This window comes from Prionailurus bengalensis, chromosome B3 (genome assembly GCF_016509475.1).
Source record: "Prionailurus bengalensis isolate Pbe53 chromosome B3, Fcat_Pben_1.1_paternal_pri, whole genome shotgun sequence".
Taxonomy (NCBI): domain Eukaryota; kingdom Metazoa; phylum Chordata; class Mammalia; order Carnivora; family Felidae; genus Prionailurus; species Prionailurus bengalensis.
Window position 1 is genome coordinate 134957237 of NC_057355.1, and position 25826 is coordinate 134983062.

General features: G+C 38.3%; 1 protein-coding gene across 2 annotated transcripts in view; it reads right to left on the reverse strand.

The window, feature by feature from the left end:
- RPS6KA5 (ribosomal protein S6 kinase A5) overlaps positions 1-25826 on the reverse strand; it is a 177932-nt gene that overhangs the window by 63148 nt on the left and 88958 nt on the right. Inside the window, exons 4-5 of one of the 2 annotated variants that reach the window (XM_043556843.1) lie at positions 12015-12130; positions 8969-9076 (exon numbers count right to left, since the gene is read on the reverse strand). The exons of the other annotated variant lie outside the window; for it this stretch is intronic. Of the exons in view, the coding sequence (XP_043412778.1) occupies positions 8969-9076; positions 12015-12130 (224 nt within the window). The remainder of the gene's footprint in view (positions 1-8968; positions 9077-12014; positions 12131-25826) is intronic. 2 annotated transcript variants of the gene reach the window in all.

Here is a 25826-nt window from a genome sequence, read left to right on the forward strand (position 1 = left end):
GCAAAAATATCATTCAAAACAAGTGAAAGACTTGGAAAAGAAACAATATGTATAATTACAAATGACAGGTATCTAGAATATTTAAAGAACTGCAGCAAACCAATAATATCAGAAAAAAAACTTCAATACTGTGATAAACACAGAAAGCTAAATGAATCTCAGTAGGATATTGGGTAAGCAAACTGGATAATTCACATCAAAGAATATTATACAGAGGGTAAACTGAATGAAATAGATTCATACTTATCAACTTGGATAAATTTCAAAAATAAGTCAAATAAAACAATTTGCATATGGTATGTCATTTATGTCCATTTTAGGAACACAAGCTAATAGTATATATAGTTTATGGATATACACATCTGAAGTAGGGGCACTAAAACAGGATTAAATTCAACCCACCATCTGCCTTTTGCCTGCACTTGTTAAGCAAAATGTGCTTGGAGTAAAACATAGAATCAGGTTGACCAATTTCACTTTAAATTCATGACTGTGAACCTAGAGCAGGCCTTTAACGCTGCCCAGCAAACGCACTCATTTCCTAATCCACTCATTCTCCCACGGACATGACTGCTTATTTTGTATCTTCTCCTCTCTCCTCAAACTCCAGTGTCTCCTTCTTTTCCCTCCTCACTTTCAGTGAGAACACAGAAGCAATCAGAAAAGACCCTCTATGAGCTCCCACTACGTCTTGACAGCCACCTGCTTCTGTGCCCAGGAACTCACCCTTCTCTGTTCCTAAGGATGAACTGACGAAGCCACTAGCTAAGAACTACATCCCCACTTGTGCACTGAGTTTATCCCTCCCAAGGTCCAGCATCTCCCCCCCATCTCTTATTATTATATCGACCCCCACTTCCTTTACAGGAATGTGCCAACCAGCATATGACGTCTGTCATTTCTCCCGCCTTATAATAAAGAGACCTCTTTTGACCCCGCTTCATCCTCTGCTGCCCTCTCCACACGATTTCACTATTCCTTTTTACAGAAAACCCCAAGGTTGCCTTTATTGGTAGAGGACAATATGTCTATTCCCATTCTCTCTCTCTTGAGGTTTAAATTGAGTCAATGATCAATCTCCTGTCCTCACCTTACTTGAGTAAACAACAGTATTTGACATAGTTGATCTTGTTCGTCCTTGAAGCATTTCTTCACGTGGTTTCTAAGATAACACACTCGCCTGTTTTCTTCCCAACTTTCCAGTTTCCTTTGCTGGTGCCTCTTCCTCTCTTTACTCTCCATGTTGGAGTAGCCAGGGATCAGAGTTTAGTCCCTTTTTCTTTTCTATCTGTACTTACCCTGCTGATATTCTCCTCAATTTTCATGATTTTAAATATACTGGCAAATTCCAAATCTGTAACTCTAGATGGGACTTCTCCCCCACACTCCAGACTCCTATGTCCTATTGCCTCCCGGACATCTCTGTAAGTCTAATAGTCATCTCAGAACTCAAGCTGCTCAAATGAACTCCTCCCCTTACCCCAAATCTTCTTTCCATCTGAAGTCCACTAGTTGATGGCGACCTCATCCTTCCAGACTCTCTAACCAAAAAACTTAGGGCCCCCCTGATTCCTCTTGCTCTCTCACACCCCACACGCAACCCATCAAGAACTTTCATCATCTCTAATGTCAAAATATATCTAAACTCTGACTACTTATTACAACCTACTCTGCTAGCCCATGGTCTAAACTAGCCATTACCATCTCTTGCTGGGATTAATGCAAAATCTTACTAGCTGGTCTCCATGTCTCTAGACTTGTCCCACTATTAGAACAGCATGCTTGGCAAATCGAATTACTCTTCTAAAATAAGTCAGATCCTCTCCCTCCCCTACTCAAATCTCTCCAATGGCCCCCACTTCACTAAAAGAAGCCGTAGTCCTTACAACAGTCTTCGATGCCCTACATGACCTATACAATCCTCCCTCTGTACGACTGCCTGCACACCCCGAGTTTCTGCTACCCTGTCAGTCATTTTATACACTTACACTGCACTCCTCTGTGTTCCACAAACAGCCCAGATATATTCCCACCTGGGATCTTTCACGCTGGCTGGTCCCTCTACCTAGAAATCTCTTTCCTAAGATACGGACATGGCTCACACTCTCACTTTCTTTGTGTCTCTACTCAACTGTCACTTTCTCAGCAAGGCCATTCCCGATTACCTGATTTAAAAGTGCAACCTTTCTCACCCTGATACCCCCATCCCTCTTTCCTAGTGTACTTGTCTTCTTGTAACTTAACCACTATCTACCATATTCCATACATGTTTTTACTCATTTTCCTGTTACTGGCTGCCCCCCTGTCTAGAGGAAAGATTTCTGTCCATTTTGTTCATTGCTAGATTTCAACACTAGATAGAACTCTGCCTGGATCACAGTAGACATTCAATTGATATTTGCTGAGTGAGTGGAAAAAAATACAAAATGTTTATAACTGCATATGTGAATAGTGGGTGCACAGATTCTGTTGTATCACTTTTTTATATTTTTATTAGTTAAATATTGCACAATGTAAAAAATTAAAAAAGATATTTAAAAGATATAAACATTTATTCATCCCATTTATTCAGGGTTGATTAGAATTCCAGAATATTTTTTGCTAAATTCCCCTTAAGGGCTTGAAAATCCCGGACACTCAACATGGTTTTAAATAATTTTCCCTTTATTATGGTCTATTTTCAGATTAATGCATCCTATGTTAATATAGAATAATGTGACTGCTAAATATAATTTTCAAGTAAATAAAAATTATATATATTTACCCTGATTTGAACAATGGAGCACATGATAGAAGTTTCTGTGAAAATAATCTCCACTCAAAAGCTGTCCCTGCTTGTTCTGTGATGCCATTTACATTAAACCTGCCCACTGAACTTATACATTGAACCTGCCTTATTTTCATTTTTTAAATTAAAAAAAAATTTTTTTTAGAGAAAGAGAGAGCGAGTGAGCTGGGGAGAGAGAAAAAATCTTAAGCAGGCTCCACGCTCAGCCCAGAGCTAGACACGGGGCTCTATTCCGCAATCCTGGGTTCACGACCTGAGCCAAAATTAACAGTTGGACCCTTAACCGACTGAGCCACCCAAGTGCCCCAAACCTGCCGTAAAATAGATAGTGTAACGATAAGTCTTAACAGAGCCAATAATTTTTAAAAATTTTTTAGTATTTATTTTTGAGAGAGAGAGAGACAGAGCGTGAGCAGGAGGAGGGATGGCGCAGAGAGAGAGGGAGGCACAGAATCGGAAGCAGCAGAGCCAATAATTTCTACTGTAAGAAAAGTTATAAAGGAATCTGTGCGGCAGACATCTGAGGGCAAAGCCCTATCTGTCTCCCTTCCCCTGACAGATACCTGACAGAAAAACATTGCAAAAACAATGGCTGAAACTAACGTGCTATCATCTGTAAATTGCATAATACTGTTTGAGTAGAAGAAAAACTGGGGCAACAGAAAAATGCTCTGACTGGTTTCTAGGCCTCCTGTTTTCCCAACACTTCCATCTCCGTGTTGACCCTAAAATAACTAAAATTATCCTAAAGTCACTCAGCTTGGCAAGTGACTGACAAGACTTGCTTCCAGAGACTTACTTAATACGTTCTTCAGGAGCACATGCCAATGCAAAGAATCGTGAACATATGTCACTACAAATTAGGCAGGAGGGGGAGAGAAGTAACTAGAAAGCTGCCTTAGAGAGGAGGGTTATCTGATTCCCAGTGCAAACATGCTCTTTATGGGTCCTGAACCTCCCCAGGCATCTTGTGATATATGTCACAATAGCAGAATGCTGCAAATGACATTATTAACCAGGCGTTCATTAAAGATGTACTTTAAAACTTTCTTACAAATCAGAAAAGGGAGAATAATTAAGATTCTCGTCTGTCTATTTTAATTTTGCTCACAGTAATCTAAAATTTGAACAGTATGTCTTACAAGTAGAAACTGATATTTATTTACTGCTTCACACATTAGAACATACTTTCATAAGCACCAACTCATTTTGTCCATATGATGATCCTATCAATTAGATATGACAGCTATTATTTTACAGATGAAGAAACTAAGACTGAGAGGGGTAATGACTAAGTGGCTTGCCCAGAGTCACACAGCCACAAAGTGGAGAACTGAAAAAGATCCTCTTACTTTAATACATGTTCCAACCAGTATATAAGCCTTTATATGTTCAAAAAATTAATGAATAACATCATTTTATAAGCAAAGGTACATTTTTCTATTTTCTGTAAAGAGAAAATAGTGATTAATCCATAGGCCTGTCCCTTTAAAGTATATTATAGTTTGGCAGTATGTTATAGTTTAGCTACTTCTATTTTAAATGTTGGGGTCATTATTTTTCTGCTACTTTTATTTAGCTACCTGTAGGTTCATGTTAATAACCTGTTGTGATATTTGTAAATGTTCAATGTGAGATTATGAAAACAAAGAATGCATGCACTATTTAAGTATAGGGTAACTAGGGGCGCTTAGATGGCTCAGTCTGTTAAGTGTCTAACTTTGGCTGAGGTCATGATCTCATGGTTTGTGGGTTTGAGCCCCATGTTGGGCTCTGTGCTAAAAGATCAGAGCCTGGAGAATGCTTCAGATTCTGTGTCCCTACTCTCTCTCTACCCCTCCCCCACTTGTGCTCTCTCTCTCTCTCTCAAAAATAAATAAACATCAAAAAAATTTTAAGTATAGGGTAACTAATAATACATTAATGTATCATTTTGACATTGCTTACGAAGAGGTAAAAACAAACCCCTTTTAAAAGTAATGTTTAAAAAAATTTTTTTAATGTTTATTTTTGATAGAGAAAGACAGACAGACAGAGTGCTAGTAGGGGAGGAGCAAAGAGAGACGGAGACACAGAATCTGAAGCAGGTTCCAGGCTTTGAGCTATCAGCACAGAACCCAATGTGGAGCTTGAACCCACAAGTGGTGAGATCATGACCTGAGCTGAAGCCGGGCACTCAACCGACTGAGCCACCTAGGCACCCCCCCTAAACAAATGTTTTTGAAGTCTTCAATGTTAGAATCATATATCCGATACCTAGCAAATGTCTGACTTACATTAGGAACTCAACAAACGTTTACCTAATTGTACTCTCAAGAAATCTTCTGAAGGACATAGGCTAGCATACAGGTATTTAGAAATGTCTTCTTTTATTCTTAGAGTCTCAAGGGATTTATCAAATTCTATGATTGAGAAAAGAACATATCAAAAGTATCAAACTTGTAAAGTATTCATTATCATATAAAAGACTTTAAAGATTTCTAAAATAAATCAATTTTATCCTGTTTACAATCCAGTTTAGCAAACTATAATCTAGAAATAATTAATTATATGAATATTTGACAAATACCTCTCAATAGAGGCTCATCAGGGCAAAGAATTTGTTATGTTCCCCACTATATTTCCAGGGTCTAGTACAATACCTGACATACTGTACTCAATATTTGCTCAATTGTTAAATTAACAAATACACAGAGACATGAATATTACGCCATGAAGAGAAACTTTAAAGATTATTTTAAAAGTACACATTTTTTATACTAAGTAAACTCCTAAAAATTAAAAAAGAAGTACATTTCCCAGACCAAATGAGGGCAGAATTTATAACACAAAATTGCAACATGCTGAAGGAGAAGCAGATTTGGGTGGGGGGAAGACAAGCTCGGTTTTGGAAATGTTGAGCTTGAGGAGCTACAAAAGTGTCAAGTGGAAATACGGTAGAAGCATGTTAGGGTCTGGAGCCCAAAAGAGAGCTCAGAGTTGCCATACATATTTAAGAAACTCACTCCAAGAAAGATACTTCAATATAAGTGATTCAGCGTGACATGTGAAACCAAAAAGGATTGCTAGCTAATCAAAACAGAAATTGTTTGGTGGAAATATTTTTAAGGTGGAAGGAGTCTTAGGCAGGGAAATTGGCTGAATAAGTGGTGGGTGGAATTAGGGAAGCAAAGGACCACGAGATCCCGTTGTAGGGGTCTCAGAGAAGGGTGGTTCCCATGCCAGCCATGAGAGCTAAACCTGAAGTCTAGTGTGATGGTATGTCCTCTACAGAAAGAGGAAGAATGAGCTGGTAGTCTGAGGGGAAGAGATGAAACTAGAAAGCTTAATTATACAGACACTATCACGTAACTATAATTAAACGCAGCTAGGTTGTATTCAGTGAAAAATAAGAAAATTTGTACAGTATTTCTCCACTTCAGATAGAATACCAGTATTTCATTTTTGCACCTAAACAACTAAGTGCTCAAAACTTAAGGCAGCCCATGAGAGCCCCCCTTGTGGAGGAGCGGCTGACATGACTCGCAGGACACACAAATCTCTCTTGTGAGGAGGGACCTGGCTGGTTCAGTCATACAGTCTTTCTGATTAATTTGTATCTCTGTATTAAAACTCAACAACTCTGGGGGTGCCTGGGTGGCGCAGTCGGTTAAGCGTCCGACTTCAGCCAGGTCACGATCTCGCGGTCCGTGAGTTCGAGCCCTGTGTCGGGCTCTGGGCTGATGGCTCAGAGCCTGGAGCCTGTTTCCGATTCTGTGTCTCCCTCTCTCTCTGCCCCTCCCCCGTTCATGCTCTGTCTCTCTCTGTCCCAAAAATAAATAAACGTTGAAAAAAAAATAAAAAAAAAAAAAACTCAACAACTCTGATCCATATTTGACTTTTGTTTATTTTGTTTTAGCTTCTGACATTTTGCCGTTGCCCAGGGCCAAAGTCTGCCAAACATTCAGCCACATGTACCTGTAAATACAGGAGTCACTAAGTGATTCTTTTCATTGGTGTCTTACCAGAACCTAGCCCAATGTCTCCATGGAGAAGGCCCTCAACAAATACTTTGATAGAGGGAAGGAGCAAATGCGTGAATGGTCCCATGGAGAGAGGAGATGATGGTCACCAAATCTCCCTGCGAAGGGGTCCTTTACAAACCAAGGGCCCTTTGGCTGTCTGTTGAAGCCCACAGACCACTTCTCAGAATAAGTGTTTTTAAATGCACAGTATGACAGAGGAAACTAATCATATTGCAATACAGACAAAAGAAACGAATGACGGTGAAATATACTGAAATCAAAATAGAAAGAGAAGTTGTGACATCATCACAAACATGGTTCCGGGGCACGCGCTGGGCTCGTCAAGTCCCAGACATCTCTGTAGAAAGATCTGGCCGGGCTACTTCACTAGCAACACCACCAACTGATAGCATCTGCAGGTTTTGTTTTCAGTTTCTCAGAGAGGAATGCTCCAAACTCCTGTCTGGGAAGACGTGTTCTCAGGACAAAGTGGCAGAAAGAGGCCGTGGGAGCTCCATGGTTCGCTGTGTCATTTTTCACCCCAAGGAAACAGTAGTTTCCTTGTTGTGGCCTCACCTTCAGCCCCTCGTCCCTGAATCCAGTCTTTCTACTTAACCCTTTCAGTCTTCCTGGAAGGTAAGGGAAGCATGGCTGCCTGGGTGAATAGGGGAGACAGAGACCCGGAGGCTACCTGTTTCTTATACAGACTTCCAAACAACCCTCCTATGTCCCACAGCACCTGTGTTCCTACTCTGAGGGAGTCCTGAACCTTTCTGGGGACCAGAAGTGCAAATTAGTTTGCCTTGGGGCTTCTCACGTTGCTAGCTTAGGATTCAACTGTGATCAGGGATGCTTAAATTGGCTACAAGTAGTATTCCTGCTGTCCGTCTTCCAAAATTTGGTTGCTATATTCTTTCATCTTTTCTGAGTACATACCTATTTTACTCCTTTACTTTTGTTTATGGGGTTTAATGAGGAAGCAACAGTAAATGTATTTAATCTGTCACATTTTACTGACATTGCCACTAATAGTTTTACAAAGGAGAAAAAGTCTTAAAAATCAAACTTTGAAGTAAATTCCTCAAAAATTCATCTATTTTATAACAATGGTTGTCCCATCAAAGAGAATCAATATAATTATAACCATAACTTCATGAAGGCATCTTATTCACCACTGTATTATCCAGTACCTAGCATAGTAGAGGTGGTCAATACTTAATAAGTGAACTGAATGAATACTGATATGATAAAAAGTTGAGATCTTTAGTTTTTATGATTTCAGCACTTATCAAATTCACTTAGGACTACATGGGCAATATTCCAAAAAGCAAATGTTCAGAAATAGATACGCCTAATTTGGAATTCAAGACCAATGTGTTTTACAACCACAAAGTTCTTCACTACAAAAATTCCACTGTGATTCTGTATTCTAACTAATAATTTCTTAGATAAAAATGAATTGGCATTCAAATTCATCTAGTTATCTTGCATAACCAGTAGTGTAAAAATATAATTTTTATTACAGCTGCTACATGAGGAGTATTTAACTAGAACTAGATGTACAGTTTTAAATGTCATTAAATGCACCTGTAATAATAGAGTTCTACTGAAAGTTGCAAGGTCCTCCATATTCAAAATCTGCACGTTAGCTATCAAATTTTAGTTCAGCTATCACAAATTACTGCAATAATTTTAGACTGTTGAAGAAGTAGGTCTAGTAGATCCTTGTCATTTTTGTCAAGTGAATTCGAAGGGCCATCACGACATGTCCTACTTTATAAATATAATGTAAACTGTATGTCCTTTGTTTTGTAATGATCCACTGGTTATCACCTAAGCCATAATTCTCCTAAAGGGCCCAAAGGATTACTCAAAATTTTCAGTCATATTTTATAGGGAAAGTTAAATGCATAGTTTTGATTTGTTTTAGACTGGGGAATTCTGATATATTCATTAAATGTTTACTGCAATTCTAGCAAGATGGTTCCATGTTCCATGGTAATTTAAGCTAAAACTCTTTACAGTCATTCAGGTCAAGATGTTCCTCTAGGCAAACCTGCCCCCAAAATCCATAACCCATATGGTACTATCCTGATAAATGCTTCTTCTACAGCTCATTTTTTATCATTGTGTACATTCCATTGTTACTAACTTCAAATTAAAATATAATACTCACTTCTTCAGCCACAAACTCCTTACTCAGACCAAAATCTGTCAGCACCACGTGGCCATTAGAATCAAGTAGAATGTTCTCAAGCTTAATGTCACGGTATATAATCCCCAACTGTAAAAACAAACAAATATGCATTTTAAAATAACAGTTTCCAAAAAATAAATTAGGAAAGTCTTTGTCTACCTTAAAAACAAACCAAAAAAAGGATTCTCCTGCTCAGGATGCACTAATGGCTCTTAGTAACTGGCCATGGCAAATGTGAATTCCTCTATCTCAGGGCTCATCTGCTGGGCTCGCTGGACCTCTCCTACCTCCTAACTCTTCCTTCTTTGTGTAATGAAGGTCCATCTTTGTTGGCCCAGCTTCTGTGGGGTCTTTCTGTTGACTATTGCTTCCTCCTATCTTCTTAATTATCTAATCCTCACTGTACATGATCTTCTTCGGGTACTTTTAGCCAATTCGTGTCCATCACTTGCTAATGGATTCGGAGGCTTTCCTGACTAACCAGATTCCACACTGGTCATGTCTTTCTTTTTCTTCTTACAGCACCTACACATATATTGCACTTATCTAAAAATAACTGATATTTTCTAGGTGTTTCCTCCTTGTCTTGATATAACCATACTCTAACTCTGTTCTTCACATTTATCTAGTATCTTGCAAAGCATCAAATAGATAATTAATAAAGGCTTGTTGAATAATAGGCTTCTAAATAAGCAACAAGTCAATTAGATAACATTTATATATCCCTCCATTTTGTTTTGCATGTGTTACAGTAAAACACTTCAGCTATTTCTTCAGCTAAATAAATCTACACAAGTCATATAAGTTCTTGATATATGTGCATTGCATATTTCATGTTATGTCAGCCTAAATTAAATGTTTTTAAACTTAGAAACCCTGCTTTCTACAACATAAAGTATATGAAAAAGCAGATTCGTACTAATTTCTTAAAATTGAAACAAAAAATTACAGAAGGAAACATGCTAGGCAATTTCCCTCCTGGAACTTCAGTGTTCTACACGAAAGAGAGGATAATATCTGCAGTCCGAGCAGACATTTGACTCGAAGCTTCATGAACATCTAACAGCCAGTGTGGCTTTTTTTTCTTTGAAACAAACTCTTTGAAAACAATTTTAGAAATAAATTATTTACTATCTGCTTCACCTCATCACTTCCAAGGAAACTCTCATTTTTGTCTCTTCTCAGGAAACTCAATGTTAGCAGCTGTGTCAAGGTTAATATTCCTGGCTTCCTGTTGTATCTCTTTGTATTTATCTTTTTAGGGTAGTAAGATTAAGAGAAACTTAGCTGAGATCTGATTTGCTACATTACTTTCACTCTACATCAATTACACGTATATCCAGTATTCATCAGGTTTTCTACTTCTGATTACCCTGTTTTAATAATAACAGGTGTTCATGGATTTTTTTCTTTAATAAACAGAATTAACAGAATTAAAGATTTCACACAAATTAAAAACTGAATTTAGTAGCTTACCCATTGGAGCTTTGTATTTGTTTTGCTTGTTTCTACTCTGGTTATTTATGGTGATTTCTACCATCGTTTTTATATTATAAAAACTTACACCTAAGCATAAAACTCCAAGATCTTTTCAACCCATTCCTGGGCCCAATTTGGTTCATATATGAAGATGTCCTAACTGCTTTATATCCCACGGATACTCAACCAGCAAAAGCTGGCCACCCCAGGACAACTCCACCCAAAGGAATGTCTGTCAGCTCCCTTCCTGCTCCTCTGTCCCTTTGGTCCACGCACTGCAGCCCCACCCCCCATGCCCACCAGGGCCTTTTCTCTTTCCCTCCTGTTCGTATACATTTTCATCCACTCTCCGTAAGACTCCTGCTCTGACCACCCCTCCCCACCCCCACCCCCCACCCAGTCCTGGCTCTGTTCTGCTCTAGATGTCCCCTTTCCTTGATCCCCTCCTTCTGTGCTTGTGTCTTCTCACCATCTTTTCTCACAGCCTCTCCCGTCCATTGCCTCCATCTTGCAATTCCAGTCTCCTTGCCACTTTAAAATTTTCCTCCCTCTTCCCTGCCTTTTCCTTCATCTCTCTCCACTCCTGTCCATGCTCCATAAGCACCACTTTAATCCCTGTTCATGTCTAATCCAGTGCAGGATCTGAATTCACGACAAATAGTAGCTCTACAATGCACCTGTCTCATCCTAATGTAGCGACTCAAGTCGTGATGGCCTCATGATCTCACACACTTTGATGAAAATTACTCAAATACTTTCTATTTCTGAGGAAATACACACACGCTTGGTCTACACAGCTAACTGCTTCTATAATAATCCATCCTCATTAAGTTAAAAAAAATTTAGTCAAAATTTCTTCGATCAACATTAATAGTATCTGAAATAATATATATATTTTTGAAGTTCGAATGGATTTTATGAAGTTCAAACAGCAGCACAGGCATGAATTCCACTTAAAGTTTTTAGCAACTGAGTTCGCGCTACATGGAGACAATGGAAGAGGAGGGACAGAGAGGGAACAAGAGGGGGGCCCCAGGGGCAAAACAAAGGCAAAGGCAGACCAGAGTGGGACAGCGGGGTAGCTGGGTAGCGTGGCAGGCGCTTCTTTCCAAAAACTCATATTCTCCCACTTAATCAGGAAATATACCCTGCAAACAAACAGGCAGAGTCTGCAACGGAGTAAGTCACAACTAAGCAAATATAGATTATGACTTGTGGTTTTATTTCAAAGGTTATTTTAAGAATGAAAAGCTTTTATTCTAATGGTACTTCGTAATAAGCATTAGGATTTTTCATAAACAAGAACCAAAGAACTGCTCACATTCTATCTTTTTAATCCGTATCGCAGGAACTACCAAGAAAAAAAGATGATTTTTGAAAAAGGGAACTACAGAATTGAGAATATTGGCAACGGTGTGCAAGTGTGGTTTCACAATCTCCACGAAGACAATGACGTTTAAAACAGTAGCTCTTTAGCTCTGGCATTACCTCAGTTAAAATAGATTTTTTTTTCAAGAAAAGAACTCTCAAAGACTGAGCATCTTACCTTGTGGAGATGTTCGAGGGCAAGCACAATCTCTCCAACATAGATCCGCACCTCGTGCTCTGTGAAACGCTCTCTTTGAGAAAGATGAGTAAAAAGTTCTCCACCATTTATATAATCTAAAAATGAAATATATTTTTTTCTTTCTTTGACTTGTATTCATAAACTTAAGGAAGTATTCCCTTTTAAACATTTTGGATTAACCACAAGGCACTGACTTTAATATATTATTTTTGTATAATTCTTTGTCTATAGTATATAGTTTCATCTAGAACATATTACTAAATACATATAGTAATACATTTCATAAGATAACGACTACCCTAAGCCACAATCAAATGAATGTGCATGGAGTATTGCCATTAAAACTATTACATGACATCTATATATATTTAAATACATTTTTCCAAATGCAGTGTATCAAAACCTCTGCCATCACCACATAATACTTAGCTTGCTGTGGAGTACCAAAACATCAACCATTGCAACAACTAAGATAAAAAAAGGAACAGAACAAAACAGAACACAAACAAAAATCTCAGCTTTTCCTTTGTAATAGCTGCCAGTCACTATCTGAGCAGATTCCCTATTTTCTAGAATTTTCTATGTACCCTTTCAAAAACGTGTTTCAGGTAGCAGGTGGCCTTCTTATTGCTATATGCAGCCCATAAGTAAAAGTGGCACAAGGTGGCTGAGTCAAACACCTGACACTGAAAGATTCCCATTTCCCTCTTAATTTGCCCCATTTATCCCAAGAATAATGAAATTAGAGACAAAAAAGGCTACAGTAAGAAATACATGAGAGCTGAATAATAATAATAATAATAATATAACAATAATATATTATGTGATTAATAATATAATTACTAATTATAAATATAATTATTATAATATAGACAGTATAAATATAATTATATTTAATAATAATTACCATTATTATTTGTAAAAATTATTTGTAATTAGCTCTAATAAGACATTTGATAATCTGATAGTAGCTTCATCAGAAACTAACCACTGCTACCTGACCACACAACATCTACGTGTGAGAAACAACATATACCTAGAAAATAGTCACAGATGTAATTTAAAGCTTTCCTCCTAAAAATTTGAGAAGCATGCATCCCAAGTATATTCATTTATCAAGTTCAGCAAAATTTGAAAAAGGAACAAAGCAAAATCTTCACGAACTTGCAAATTTTTGTTTCATCTTGCCTGGTTAGCTTTAAATTCCAAAAAAGCAGATGCAACAGAATGAAAGAACTCTAATGGTTGTTTTGCAGTGTGTTTTACAAAGCGCATGCCAATAAAAAGCATTGCCCTTGTAAGGCTTCTGCATTTTGCTCAGAGGTTTTAATTATATCTTAACACAAAGCTAATTATTAAAAAGGTGTAAAGGAACACAGCATTCCTGCCAACTAACAATGAATTTTTTCTACCTTTAAGTAGTTATTTACTTAAATCAAATACTGATGTTTATGCATACATGGTTTCCACACTTAGTCATGACACAGAAACAGACACCCACAGGTCAGCTGACCAACTGACAAACTCCTACCCATCCATCCTTGCATGTCCTATGCCATTTTCTCATCTTCAATAACCACTCCAGCAGTTGATCACTTCCTTTTTTGTTAGCCACTGTACTTACTAAAGACTTCTCCCACTGCAATTATCTTACTGTATTGAAAATGTTTATTTGCACACTTGCCTCTCTACTAAACTCTGAGCTTTCTACAAGTCTGGATCAATGTATTCATCTCTACAAACAGTACCCACATACAGGAAGCACTCCATAGATATATTAATTAAACACAGATTCTTTACAGTGGAATAAATATTAAATATACTCTGAAAAAAATCACTCTGAAACTCAAAGGCAAGTGTGTTGTAAAAAGAATCCAATATACTATCTTTAAGGGACCTCAATATAGGCCATAGGACCTGGGCTTTGTAACTCTCAGACTGGGATCAAAGAGCGGTTTCACTGTGTCCTGCCTTGAGCAAATCAAGATTCTCTCAGCTGCAGTTTTTATCCATACAATGGAAATGGTTAACTACTGTGGATTATGGTTGCTTGGAACATAGAAAGTGGTTTATTTTCCATTTACTGGGGAGACAGAGAACAACTAATGACAAACTTAAGAAAACAAACCTAAAATAGCATCAAGTAACCTACTTTCTACTTTTGGAATCGCCCAAGAGCCAAAGGTGAAGACCTGACTTTCATAAAATAAACATGTTTTATTTGTAGGTACATGGTTGTGTACTTTACAAAGTGAACAGCCAGCTCTACGCAGCGGTCCAGGTATCGACAGTGGTAAGTAGATACAGAAGCTGCCAAAGGGCTATAATGGCAGGAACTATGGTACAACTGAAGTGTCCTTATGGGTTAAGTACTTGTGCTAATCAGTGGCTGGGATATGAGGTCAGTGAGAATTTCTATAATGTAAGCAGTTGGTACTCTCAGTCATTATAATTTTAGTTGTTCTGTTTAGTGTGTTGTGGTATCTCATTATGGGTTTAATTTGCACTTTCCTGAATCATAATGATACTTAGTATCTTCCCATGGCTTATTGGACATTTAAAAAAATATTTACTTATTTTTGGGAGAGCACAAGTGGGGAAGGGCCACAGAGAGGAGGACAGAGGGTCAGAAGCCAGCTCTGCACTGATAGGCTGAAAGCAACGAGCTCGATGTGGGCTCAAACTTATAAGCCAGGAGATCATGACCTGAGCCAAAGTTGGACACTCAACCCACTGAGCCACCTGGGTGCCCCAGCTTATTGAACATTTTTATATCTTCTTTGGTGAAGTGTATTAAAGTGTGTTTTGTTTTGTTTTGTTTTGTTTGCCTCTTGATGTTTATATTTTTTTAAGTTTATTTTTGAGAGAGAGAGTGTGCAGGGGAGGGAAGGGGCACACAAAGAGAGAGAGAGAGGGAATTTTCCAAGCAGGCTCCATGTTCTTAACACAGAGCCTAACACGGACTCGATCCTGCAAACCGTGAGATGGTGACCTGAGCTGAAATCAAGAGTCAGACACATAACTGACTAAACCACCCAGGGGCCCCTGATTTTCTTTTCTTCATTTGAAATATAGTTCACATAGGAGCACCTGGGTGGCTCAGTTGATTGAGTGTCTGACTTTGGCTCAGGTCATGATCTCATGGCTTGCGGGTTCGAGCCTGATGTCAGGCTCTGTGCTGACAGCTCAGAGCCTGGAGCCTGCTTTGGATTCTGTGTCTCTGGCTCTCTCTGCCCCTCCCCACTCATTCTCTCTCTCTCTCAAAAGTAAATAAACATCTTAAAAAAACTGAAATATAATTCACATACCATGAAATTCGATAGTTTTTAGTATATTCAGTTATGCAACTATCAACACATTCAATTTTAAAACATCTTCATCACTCCATCCAATTTAAATTCCAATTTATCTTTTTTTTCTTTAGTTGCTTGTGCTTTTGATACCATATTTAAGAAACCATTGCCAACACCAAGGTTGCAAAGATTTACCCATCTTCCACTAAGAAATTTTTTCATTTTAGCTCTTACTTTTAATCTTTGAAACATTTGGAGTTAATCCATTCATGTTGAACAAAGCAGTGAAGGTGGATATTCTTGCCTTGCTCCTGATTTTAGGGGGAAAGAATGGCTCTTGATTTTGAGGAAGTTCACTATTCCTACCAAAAAGTAGCAGTAGGAGTGTCTTTATCACAAAGGAGTGTTGAATTTTGTCAAATGTTTTTCTATGTCTATCATGATGATAATATGGTTTCTGTCCTTTATTTGACTAGTAAGGTATATTAATTGATTTTCACTTTTCCTTGCATTCCTGGGATAAATCCTACTTGGCCACAGTATACCTTCCTTTTAATATGTTGCTGGATTCAGTTTGATAGTATTTTGTTGAGGATTTTTGTGTCTTTATTCATAAGAGATATTGGTTTATCATTTTCTTGATTTATCTTGATATTTTTGTCTGGTTTTGGTGTTGAGGTAATACTGGCCTCATAGAATTGGTTGGAAAGTGTTTCTTCCTCTTCTATATTTTGGACATTTGTGAAGACTGGCATTAATTCCTTCTTAAACGCTTGTCAGTATTCACTACGGAAGCTATATGGGTCTGGGCTTTTCATTGTGGTTAGTTTATTACGTCTTCTCCTTCAATTTACTTACTTGTTACAGGTCTATTCAGATGTTATATTTCCTCTAGTCAACTCTAATAGTTTGTGCCTTTCTAGGAATTTATTTCACCTAAATTGTCTAATTTTTGGCAGACAGTTGTTCACAGTTTTCCCTTATGACCCTTTTTAATTCTGTAGTTAGTAGTCCCTTCTTCTATTCCTAATTTTGCTGACTTGAGCCTTCTTCCTGTTTTACTTGGCCAATCTAACTACAGGTTTGTCAATGAATCATCTTTTGGTTTCACTCATTTGCTTTACTGTTTGCACATTCTCTATTGGATTAATTTCTGCTCTAATCTTTATTATTTCCCTTGTATCTGCCTGCTTTGGTGTGAGTTAGCTCTTCTTTGTCCAGTGCCTTAAGGTGGAAGATAAAGTTACTGATTTGAGATCTTCTTTAAAAATTTTTTTTTTCTTCTTTTTCAATTCAGGCAATTACAACTATGAATTTCCCACTAAGCACTACTTTAGCTGCATCTCATAAGATGTGGTATGTCATGTCTTCATTCTCTCTCATCTCAAAGTATTTTCTGATTTCTCTTTAGAGTTGTTCTTTGACACACTGGTTACATAAGAGTAAATTGTTAAATTTCACAGTTGTGAATATCCCAAATTTCTTTTTATTATTGATTTCTAACTTCATTCCATTGCAGTCAGAGAACATACTTTGTATAATTTTTAACTTTTTAAAATTTATTGAGGTGTTTTTAAAAAAAGGTTTATTTAAGTAAAATTTACACCCAACGTGGGGCTCAAACTCACAACCCCAAGATCAAGAGTCAATGCTCTTTCAACTGAGCCAGCCAAGCACCCAGAGGTGTATTTATTTTTTTACTGGCATACCATATGGCCTATCTTAAAAGAATGTTCCTTATCCACTTGAGAAAAATATGTACTCAGCTGTGTTTGTTCAGAGAGCTCTACAGATGTCTGTTATATCTAGGTGGTTTATCTTCTATTTCCTTGCTGCTCTTTTGCTTAGTTAATCTAAAGCATTATTGAAAGTGGAGTACTGTTGTTGAGTTGTTTATTTCTCCCTTCATTTCTATCAGTTTTACTTCATGTATTTTGGGTCTACATTGTTAGATGCATGTTTGTTTGTAATTGTTATGTCTTCCTGATGATTTGGCACTTTGATCATTATGAAGTGTCCCTTTTTAATCTCGAGTAACATTTTTTGTTTTTGAGTCTATTTTGTTTGATATTAGTAAGCCACTCCTGCTTTCTTGTAGTTGCTGTTTGTGTGATTTCTCCTTTTCCATCTTTATTCTTTAATCTATTTGTATCTTTGAACCTACACTGTATCTCCTGTAAACAGCATAATGTTGATTCTTTTCTCCCCTTGTCTGACAACTTCTGCCTTTTGATTACGTGGACTACTCCATTTACACTTAATGTTATTATTGATATTGTTGATGTCTGGTCTGCTGTTCTACTTTTTTGTTTTCTATATATTTTTTCTCTATTCCTCTTTTACTCCTTTCTGTTTCACTAAGTGAATATTTTCTAATATAACATTTTAATTCCTTTAATGAATCTCACTTTTTATTAGTGGCTGTGCTATGGCTTATTATATGCACATTAACATCAAAAAAGCTTCAGATATATACCAACTTAATTTCAGTGACACACACAAACATTACTCCTGTAGAGCTCATGGCCTCTTCCTTTTTATGCGATATTGTTATACACAGTACAACTACATGTTACAAGCCACCAGAATATAACAATGATTACACAATTTTATGTCTTTCAGAGAAGCTGAGAGGAGAGCAAGTATATACTTATAATTTAGCATGTTAGCCTTATTTACATTTTTGGTTCTCTTCATTTTTTTTTTTTCTTGTGGATTCAAGTTATGATCTGATTCCAACTCCCTACCCCCACCAGAAGATTGTTTTTATTTATTTTTTCTTTATTTAATAACTGAGTATTCTAGTGAGGTCTGTTTTACCTGCAAGAAGTCTCTGCTGCTGCTCCTCAGAGGACACAACCTTGGGCATTCATAGAATGGTTTAGCAGGACTCTTTTTTTTTTTTTTTTTTTTTTTTACTTTCTTTAAGAACCTGATCTGTTAAGCTGTCTGACTCTTTCATATTATACCCAGTTGTTGAGCTCCACTAATTGCTGGCTGATTGATCTATTATTTTCAATTTATGCCCTGGGGCATAAATTACTCCCCAGTCTGATCCAATAAATTCAGGCTCCTTTGTAGGGTTAGTTTCTGAGGCCAGTGTTTGAGATTTGTTCTGGCCCCAAAAGTGTTCTTCATCCTTGACTATTTCCCTGGTATTCTCATTCCAACAGTTTAGTGTGCTGCTCTAATGGAGCTACGAAGCCTCCTCTTAATTGCTTACCACCAGAGTCCCCATTTTTCCCCCTCATCCTTAGGTTTGAACTTCTACATACTCTGCTTCAAATAAGTTCTTTTGTTAAGAACTTCAGAGTTCCGGGTTTATGCACTACTTCTCCCTCTGGGGAAATCTCTGATGCCCTGCTCTGGGGCTGGGGGTGAGGACAGTGGCCCACTTCTCTCAGAGTGACACCCCTACTTAATTAATAAGGTGCTACATGAAGGCACTAGTCCCTGGCCTTCTCAGTTTGCCTCTACCAGCACAGAACCCTCACCCTACAAATCAAGCAGGGCAAGAGCATCAGAGCTCCATATTCTCAACTTTCCAAGCCTAGAATAAAGCTTCTGCCCTAGGAGTGGGGGCTGGGCGGAGGAAAGGAGCTCCCAAACTCTCAGCCACAATTCTTTGCCAAGAATTTACCCTCTGTAGCAAGGAGCTGGGTGAATGAGAAATGCTTGGTGTCCTGAAATCTCCTGATGAGATACAGTATCTCTTAACTGGGAGCTGAGGGGAAGGGGACCCCAACTTCTTGGCTACCCCCACCCAAATGGAGTTTCGGTCATGCAGTATGGGAGAGGGCAGAAGGTCATGGCTCAACTGCCACCCACTTTTGCTGTTCTAACATTTAGATTTCCTTGAATAAATGTTTCTTCAACTGCTGTATGTATGCCCACCCACAGGCTAACCTCCAGAGATTTTAAATGATAACTTTTATTAGTTACAGTTGTTTCCCTGGAAAGCAGGTCCATGTAGCTCCTCACATGACCATTCTAGGAGCAAGATCTCTTTGTTTACTTTTTAAAATAATTTAAAGGCATTCTTGTAGATTTTGGATACAAGTTCTTTGTCAAGTATATGTATGGAAAATATTATCTCTGAGTGAGTGGTTTGCTTTTAATTTTCTCAAAAGTGTCTCTTGATGAGCAGAAAATGTTTAATTTTTATTAGTTCAGTTTTCTCCTCCTCCTCCTTCTTCCTCCTCTTCTCATACTGCTTCCGTCCGCCTCCTCCTTTTGGTTACTGTTTTGAGGAGACTTTGCCTACACTAGTTATAAAGATATTCTCCTATGATTTCTTATAAATGCTTTATATGCTTAACTTTTATGTTTAGGGTCTGTTTCAAACTAATACTTGTGTATGGAGCAAAGTAAGTGTTGAGATTCACTTTTTTCATTGTTCTAGCACCACTTACTTCTTTCCCCATTGAATTGCGTTGTCACATTTGTCAAAAATCAAAGGGCTATAGAAGTGTGGGTGTATTTCTGGAGTCCTGTTCTATTCCACTGATCTATATGTTTCATGCCATACTGCCTTGATTACTGTGACTTAATAGTCATTTTTAAATCAGATCATTTAAGCCTCCCATATTTGTTCTTCTTTAAGACTGAACGAGCTATTCTAGTTCCTTTGTTTTTGCATAGGAATTGGGAGTCGGTTTGTCAGTCTCCACCAAAAACCCTGCTTGGATTGTGACTTTGACGGTTTTCCATCTATAGTTCAATTTAGGGAGAACTGGCATGTGAACAACATTGAGTGTTCCTACTCATGGACATGGTACATCTCTCTATTAATCATGTTTTCTTTAATTTCTCTCAGCAATGTAGAATTTACAGAGTAAATTTATTCCCAAGTATTTTATGTTCAAAAAATTCCACTTTCCAGTTGTTTGATCCTACTATATAGAAATACACTTTTTTTTTCATTTTATTTTGAAACAATCATAAATCTAAAGACAAGTCTTAAATATAGTCATAAAACTTTTTTCAGGAACCCATCTAAGTGATTTGTCAAGTTGACAACCCATCACTCAAGCACACTTTCATTTGTACACCATACCATGACATGATCATTTACAAAATGATTATTAACACAAAATGATATATTAACACAAATATATTGTTACCATCTAATACTCAATCCTAATGTCAAGTTTCCTTAGTTGTTCTCAAAGTATTACAGCAAAAGGTTCCAGTTTAGAATCAAATGTTCAGTTTAGTCACCCAATTTCTTCAGTTCGGAATAGTTCCTGTCTTCCCTTGACTTTCATAACCTTGACACTTGGAAGATTACAGGCTTCGTACTTTGCACACTGTCCCACAATCTGAATTTGTCTGATGTACCTGCATGATCATACTCAGGTGAGCATCACTAGAGGAAATCATGGAAGTCACACTGTTCTTGGTGCATCGTCTCAGGTAGGGCCTGATTTCGATTCATCCTAGTATCAGTGATTTTCACTTTGATCTCTTGATTAAGGCAGTGTCTCCTTGGCTTCTCTACCGTAAAGTTACCTATTTCACTTTTGTAATTAGTAAGTAATTTTGGAGAAGTACTTTGAAACCATGTAATTATCCCAAATCCCATCATTCAATTTATTTATTTCATCTGAAGGGACTCAGGGGTTTAGTTTATTCAATGAGTTAAAATTCGCTACCACCACTTATTTTGATTCTGCAAGTGTGGTTCTTACTCTTATGGCCTGGCTCTTCTAGAATTTTGACAAAAGTCTTGTAGAGTTTACCAAGTCCCTATACCTTGGGAGGAATTTAACTCCAAACTGTCTCCCCGAAGGTGGGAGCTGCTGAAATCTTTATTGGGCTCTTTCAACCTTTCCAGCTTTTGTCTGGGCCACTTAGATGTTCACCCCATGCACTCACTGCTGGGAAGTCAGTCCACACACAGAGATTTCTGAACCACCTCACCTGTGGTTCCCTTCTTGGCAGGGTCCTTTGCCACAAAGGAAAAGGGTCCTTTGCAGCCATTGTGTTGGCCCCAAACTCCAACTTTTGACTCCTCAGCCTTGTAAGACTGCCACTTCTAGACTACATTTTGACCTCTTATTTTATATATCCTTGGAAAGAAGTATTTTTGGTATTTAAGAACCTAAGTCTTTAGTGTCAGAAAATCCAAAAATCCTAGTGATACCATTCATCAGTTGTGTGACTTTGAGCAAGTTGCGTAATCTCTTTGAATCTAAAACCATAATTATAAAAGGAGAACAACATATTTCCCTAGGGTTTGTTCATTTCATTCAACAGGCTTTGAGCCCTTATTATATCACAATTACTTTTCTAGATACTGCACCCATATGCCAAACTAAACAGGCAATAATTTTCCATCCTAGTGAAGCCTGCATTCCAGTGGGAAGAGAGAAACATAAGTAAACAAGATACTATGAATATGTTGGAAGATGATGATTGCTATGGAAAAAATAGCACAGCTAAAGGCAGATAGGGAATGCTAGGATAGAGCTGAGGACTGCATTTTAATAAGGGTGGTCGGTGTATGCCTCACCAAGGTGACTCTTGAACAAAGAATTTAAGAAAGTGAAGACATGAGCTAAGCAGATGTTGGGGGGACCCGATTCCTGGCAGAAGTAACAAATGCAAAGGCTTCAGGCGGGAGAGCCTGGTGCACCTCACAATTAGGAAGGAAGCAAACGTGGCTAGAACACAGTGAACAAGGAAAACGTAGCAGGGGAGCGAAGGTCACAGAAGTCACTGAGTTATGGGGGTGGGAGAGTTGTGCAAAGTCTTACAGACCATCACCGGGGCTGCTATGCATACCATGCATGGTACAATGTATTGTGATCCTCTGGAGCTGAGCTGGCCATTGGAAGGATCTCATCTTTCACTCTGAATGAGATGGGAAGCCTGTAGAGGATTCTGAGTAGAACAGTGAGGGAAGATAAGACTTGCGCTTTACTAGGATCAATGATTCTGGCTGCTGTGTTAAGAAGGGCAAGGGTAGAAATAAGGGAATCGCTTGCAATGAAGCAGGGTGAGAGAGGATGGTGGTTAGGAGGAAGGCGACTGCAGTGGTAGGGGTACAGATCCAGTCCCACTGGAGCACCTGAAGAGATGGAGTTGGGGAAGGCTGCTGGAAGAACAGGTTTGGAGAGGATGACCCAGAGTTCACTTCTGGGGATAAGGAATACACGGTGTCTAACAAACACTGGAAGCTCAATACAAGGTAGTTACCATGATCCTCGTCATCACCCTCAATTATTCAAAGACTGTTAAAGAGGTACAAAAGAGCCCTCTGGAACGTTTTGAGGGAGAGGAAGATAGACTTCTTATGGCTGGTTTTGGAGCAATGAAGAGCAGGCTCTGAAAGTGCTTCATGTAAATTCCTTGAAATTATGTGCAACTGTTTTCAAGCATACGTAAGCATCTGTGCATTCTTTTGAGAAGAGAGGGTCTACAGCTTTTATCAGATTCTCCAGGGAGTTGGAAGCCAAAAACAGTTTAAGGAACATAGCCCCTACAACAACATTGTAAATTTGAGTGGAAAAGTTCCTATCAAGTTCTATTTACAAACAAACCAATGAGTACTGGCTGCCAGCACATGGGAAACATCTGAAAACAGTGTCCTACAGGTCTCCAGCACTGCAAACTTTATCATCACGGCACACACACCTGGTTCCGGCCTCTCCGGGGCACTGAGCTCACTTCTCACTGACTTCTACCCTTGCTTGGCATAGCTGTCCTGGGGATTATTTGTATTTAGGATTGGACTGGTGAGGTCCAGAGCTTTACAAAGTGAAATGGAGCAAGGGGTTTTCATTTTCAACAAGATCTCTGACTACTGAGGATGTGCTGGGACCGCATTCTGGTGTCTTTACATTGGTGTGTTTATCAAGAGATCTAGCAAATCTAATAGGGTAAAGTTGGGGCTTGCTTGCCCTAAGTAAAAACAATTTAGCCAGGCAGTGAGACAACAATAACACAAATTTAAAAGACCGTAGGGATATTGTTAAATATGAGCTGAATTATAAAAGCTTGACTCTCTTGAAGGAGAATACTGGAATCAGGAAAGCAGGCAGATTCTGGGACAGAGTTAGCAATGGCATGGATATGGTCAGTGACATCACAAAAACCCAGATCCTTACTGATATCTGGGAGGAAGATTCAGCTTTATAAAGCAAGGAACCCCACCCTTCATCCTTTCCAACTGAGCATAAATTATATTTCCTCCCATAAAAGACTTACTAAAAGCTCAGACTGAAAAAAGTCACTGAGTGGAAACTAGAATTACCTCAGGTCTACTCTGCTTGGTCAGCTTTTGGCCCATGCCAATATGTCTACCCTGAGTAATAAGTTTCCTGTACAAATTATGGATTCATTAGATTTCTAGAAATTAGATTTCTCAGGTTTCTGCCAATTTCTTTCACAACAAATTGCAAGCATGAAGTTTGGCGTTTTTTGGTGGTTTGTTTGTTTGAAGCCAATGCTGACTGTTTTTATTCTGTTTATGATAGGGAAACTGTCGGAAACAGCATGAGAATGCTCCATTTTTACTGATATTCCTGAATCTTCTTGCCTCTCTGGACATAAAGTGGACCAAGTGGTACTGACTCAGTGAAGGCTCTTGGCTACTGCTGTTTGTATGGAAGCCACATCTCTATAGCCTGTTAAGTCAGGGAAGCAGGAAAGGGCTGCTGACAGGTAGAAATTCAGGAACATAAAACAGGGTTTTCATTGCTCTCCTTTAAAATTTATTATCTCAACACAGCTCGCTGCTTTTGAGACCAGACAAAGAAGTAATAACAACTACAGACATGGGGCACCTTCTGTGTGCCTGTTCCACTTAGATATGACAGTGAATCTGACCCTTATCAACAGTGCTCTTAGGTACTATTCTAATAGTATGATCCCCAGAGAAAATAGGTACTCCCTAGAGAATAGTGAGGCTAAACAAATATACAAAGTTGTATATCCTGTGAGTGGGAGGATAGGGATTATGAATATGGGCAGTCTAACTCCAAAGAGTGATTTTTTTATGCCGTATTAGAAATGTGCTTCACTTCCTCCAAATATGGTTTTACTGTTGCTTACTAACAGCAGCCTCATCGTGCAGCTGGTCTGGTTAATTACTGTCCAAAAAACTGCCTTAAGATCAACTGTTCTAAAAAACAAAGAAAATCAACTGTTTTGTCCTTCAAACATGTAAATGGCTTAGAGCCAATAGTTCTATATATTTGGTCATAAAATTGTGCTATCTTACATGTTTTTCACAATTAAGTTTGACAAGTTTGGAGGGCTCATCTGAATGTCACAGTGCTCAAAAGTAGACATTCTTGGCGGGAGGGGGGGTTGCTACACAGAGGGTTTTTTTTAATGGCCACAGTAAACAATGAGTTTCAATCTCTTCTAAGAATGTACCAAGCTAAAATTATCACTGACCCATTTATAGCACATAATTTAAAAGAGTCAATTTATATCTTGCAGGAATGGACTGGGCTGTTTTCTCAAAAAAAAAAAAAAATTACTTGGCTTTGCCTTCAGGAATACCTCCATCCTTGTGGAAGACTCCTTAATTTTTCCTAAGAGGTGATAACCTTAGCCCACCTGCCTGTTGAAGACGATGAATTGAATTTGGCAACACAGAAGAGCTACAGTCTAGGAGTCCAGGTTCTTTGTTGTTGTTATTGTTGTTGAAGTAGCTTCCACACCCAACATGGGGCTAGAATTAATGACCCTGAGAGCCAGCCAGGCACCACTACAGTCTAGGTCCTTGTCAGAGATTAGAACCTCAAATTGCCGGCAGTCCAAATCTCATCAAATATTTGGTTGTGAGAAATAATACATACAAAGGACGATACATGTAATTGTATCTATACCTCTTTCTGGATATGCCATAATGGCTCTGGCCAAAGTCAGAACAGAAGAGAAGTATAAACTTGAATAACACCATTTTGGACAAATTATACTCTAACCTTGTTCCTCAGGCTTACATTATATGGAATATTGACACGAAATGTGGCATCATCTTTAGTCAAGAAAGGCTGGTGAAAACTGTCATTACATCTGGGCCCTATTCGAAAAGTTTTTCCTAGGTCATCCTGCCTGTGGGCTTTATTTATTTATTTTTAAACTTATCTTGATATAATTTCAAACTTACAAAAAATATTTGCCAGAACAGTACAAGGAATCCCTACATAACCATGACGAAAATTCACCAACTGTTTACATTTTGCTTCATGTGCTTTAGTATTCTTTCGTGTTTTTATATATGTGCATACTCTTCCTGAGAGTAAGTTGGAGACATCACGCTCCTACCCCTAAATCCTTCAGGGTGCACCTCCTAAGGAAAAAAAAAAAAACCCACCCTTTTCTATAACCACAGTACAATTATCAAGATCAGAAACTTTATGATAAAAACACTATTATCTAATTTGCCCTTTATTCAAGTCTTGTCATCCGTCCCACTAATACGCTCTCTAGCTACTTTTGTTTCTAGCCTAGGACCTCGTTTATGATCACACAATGCACTGGA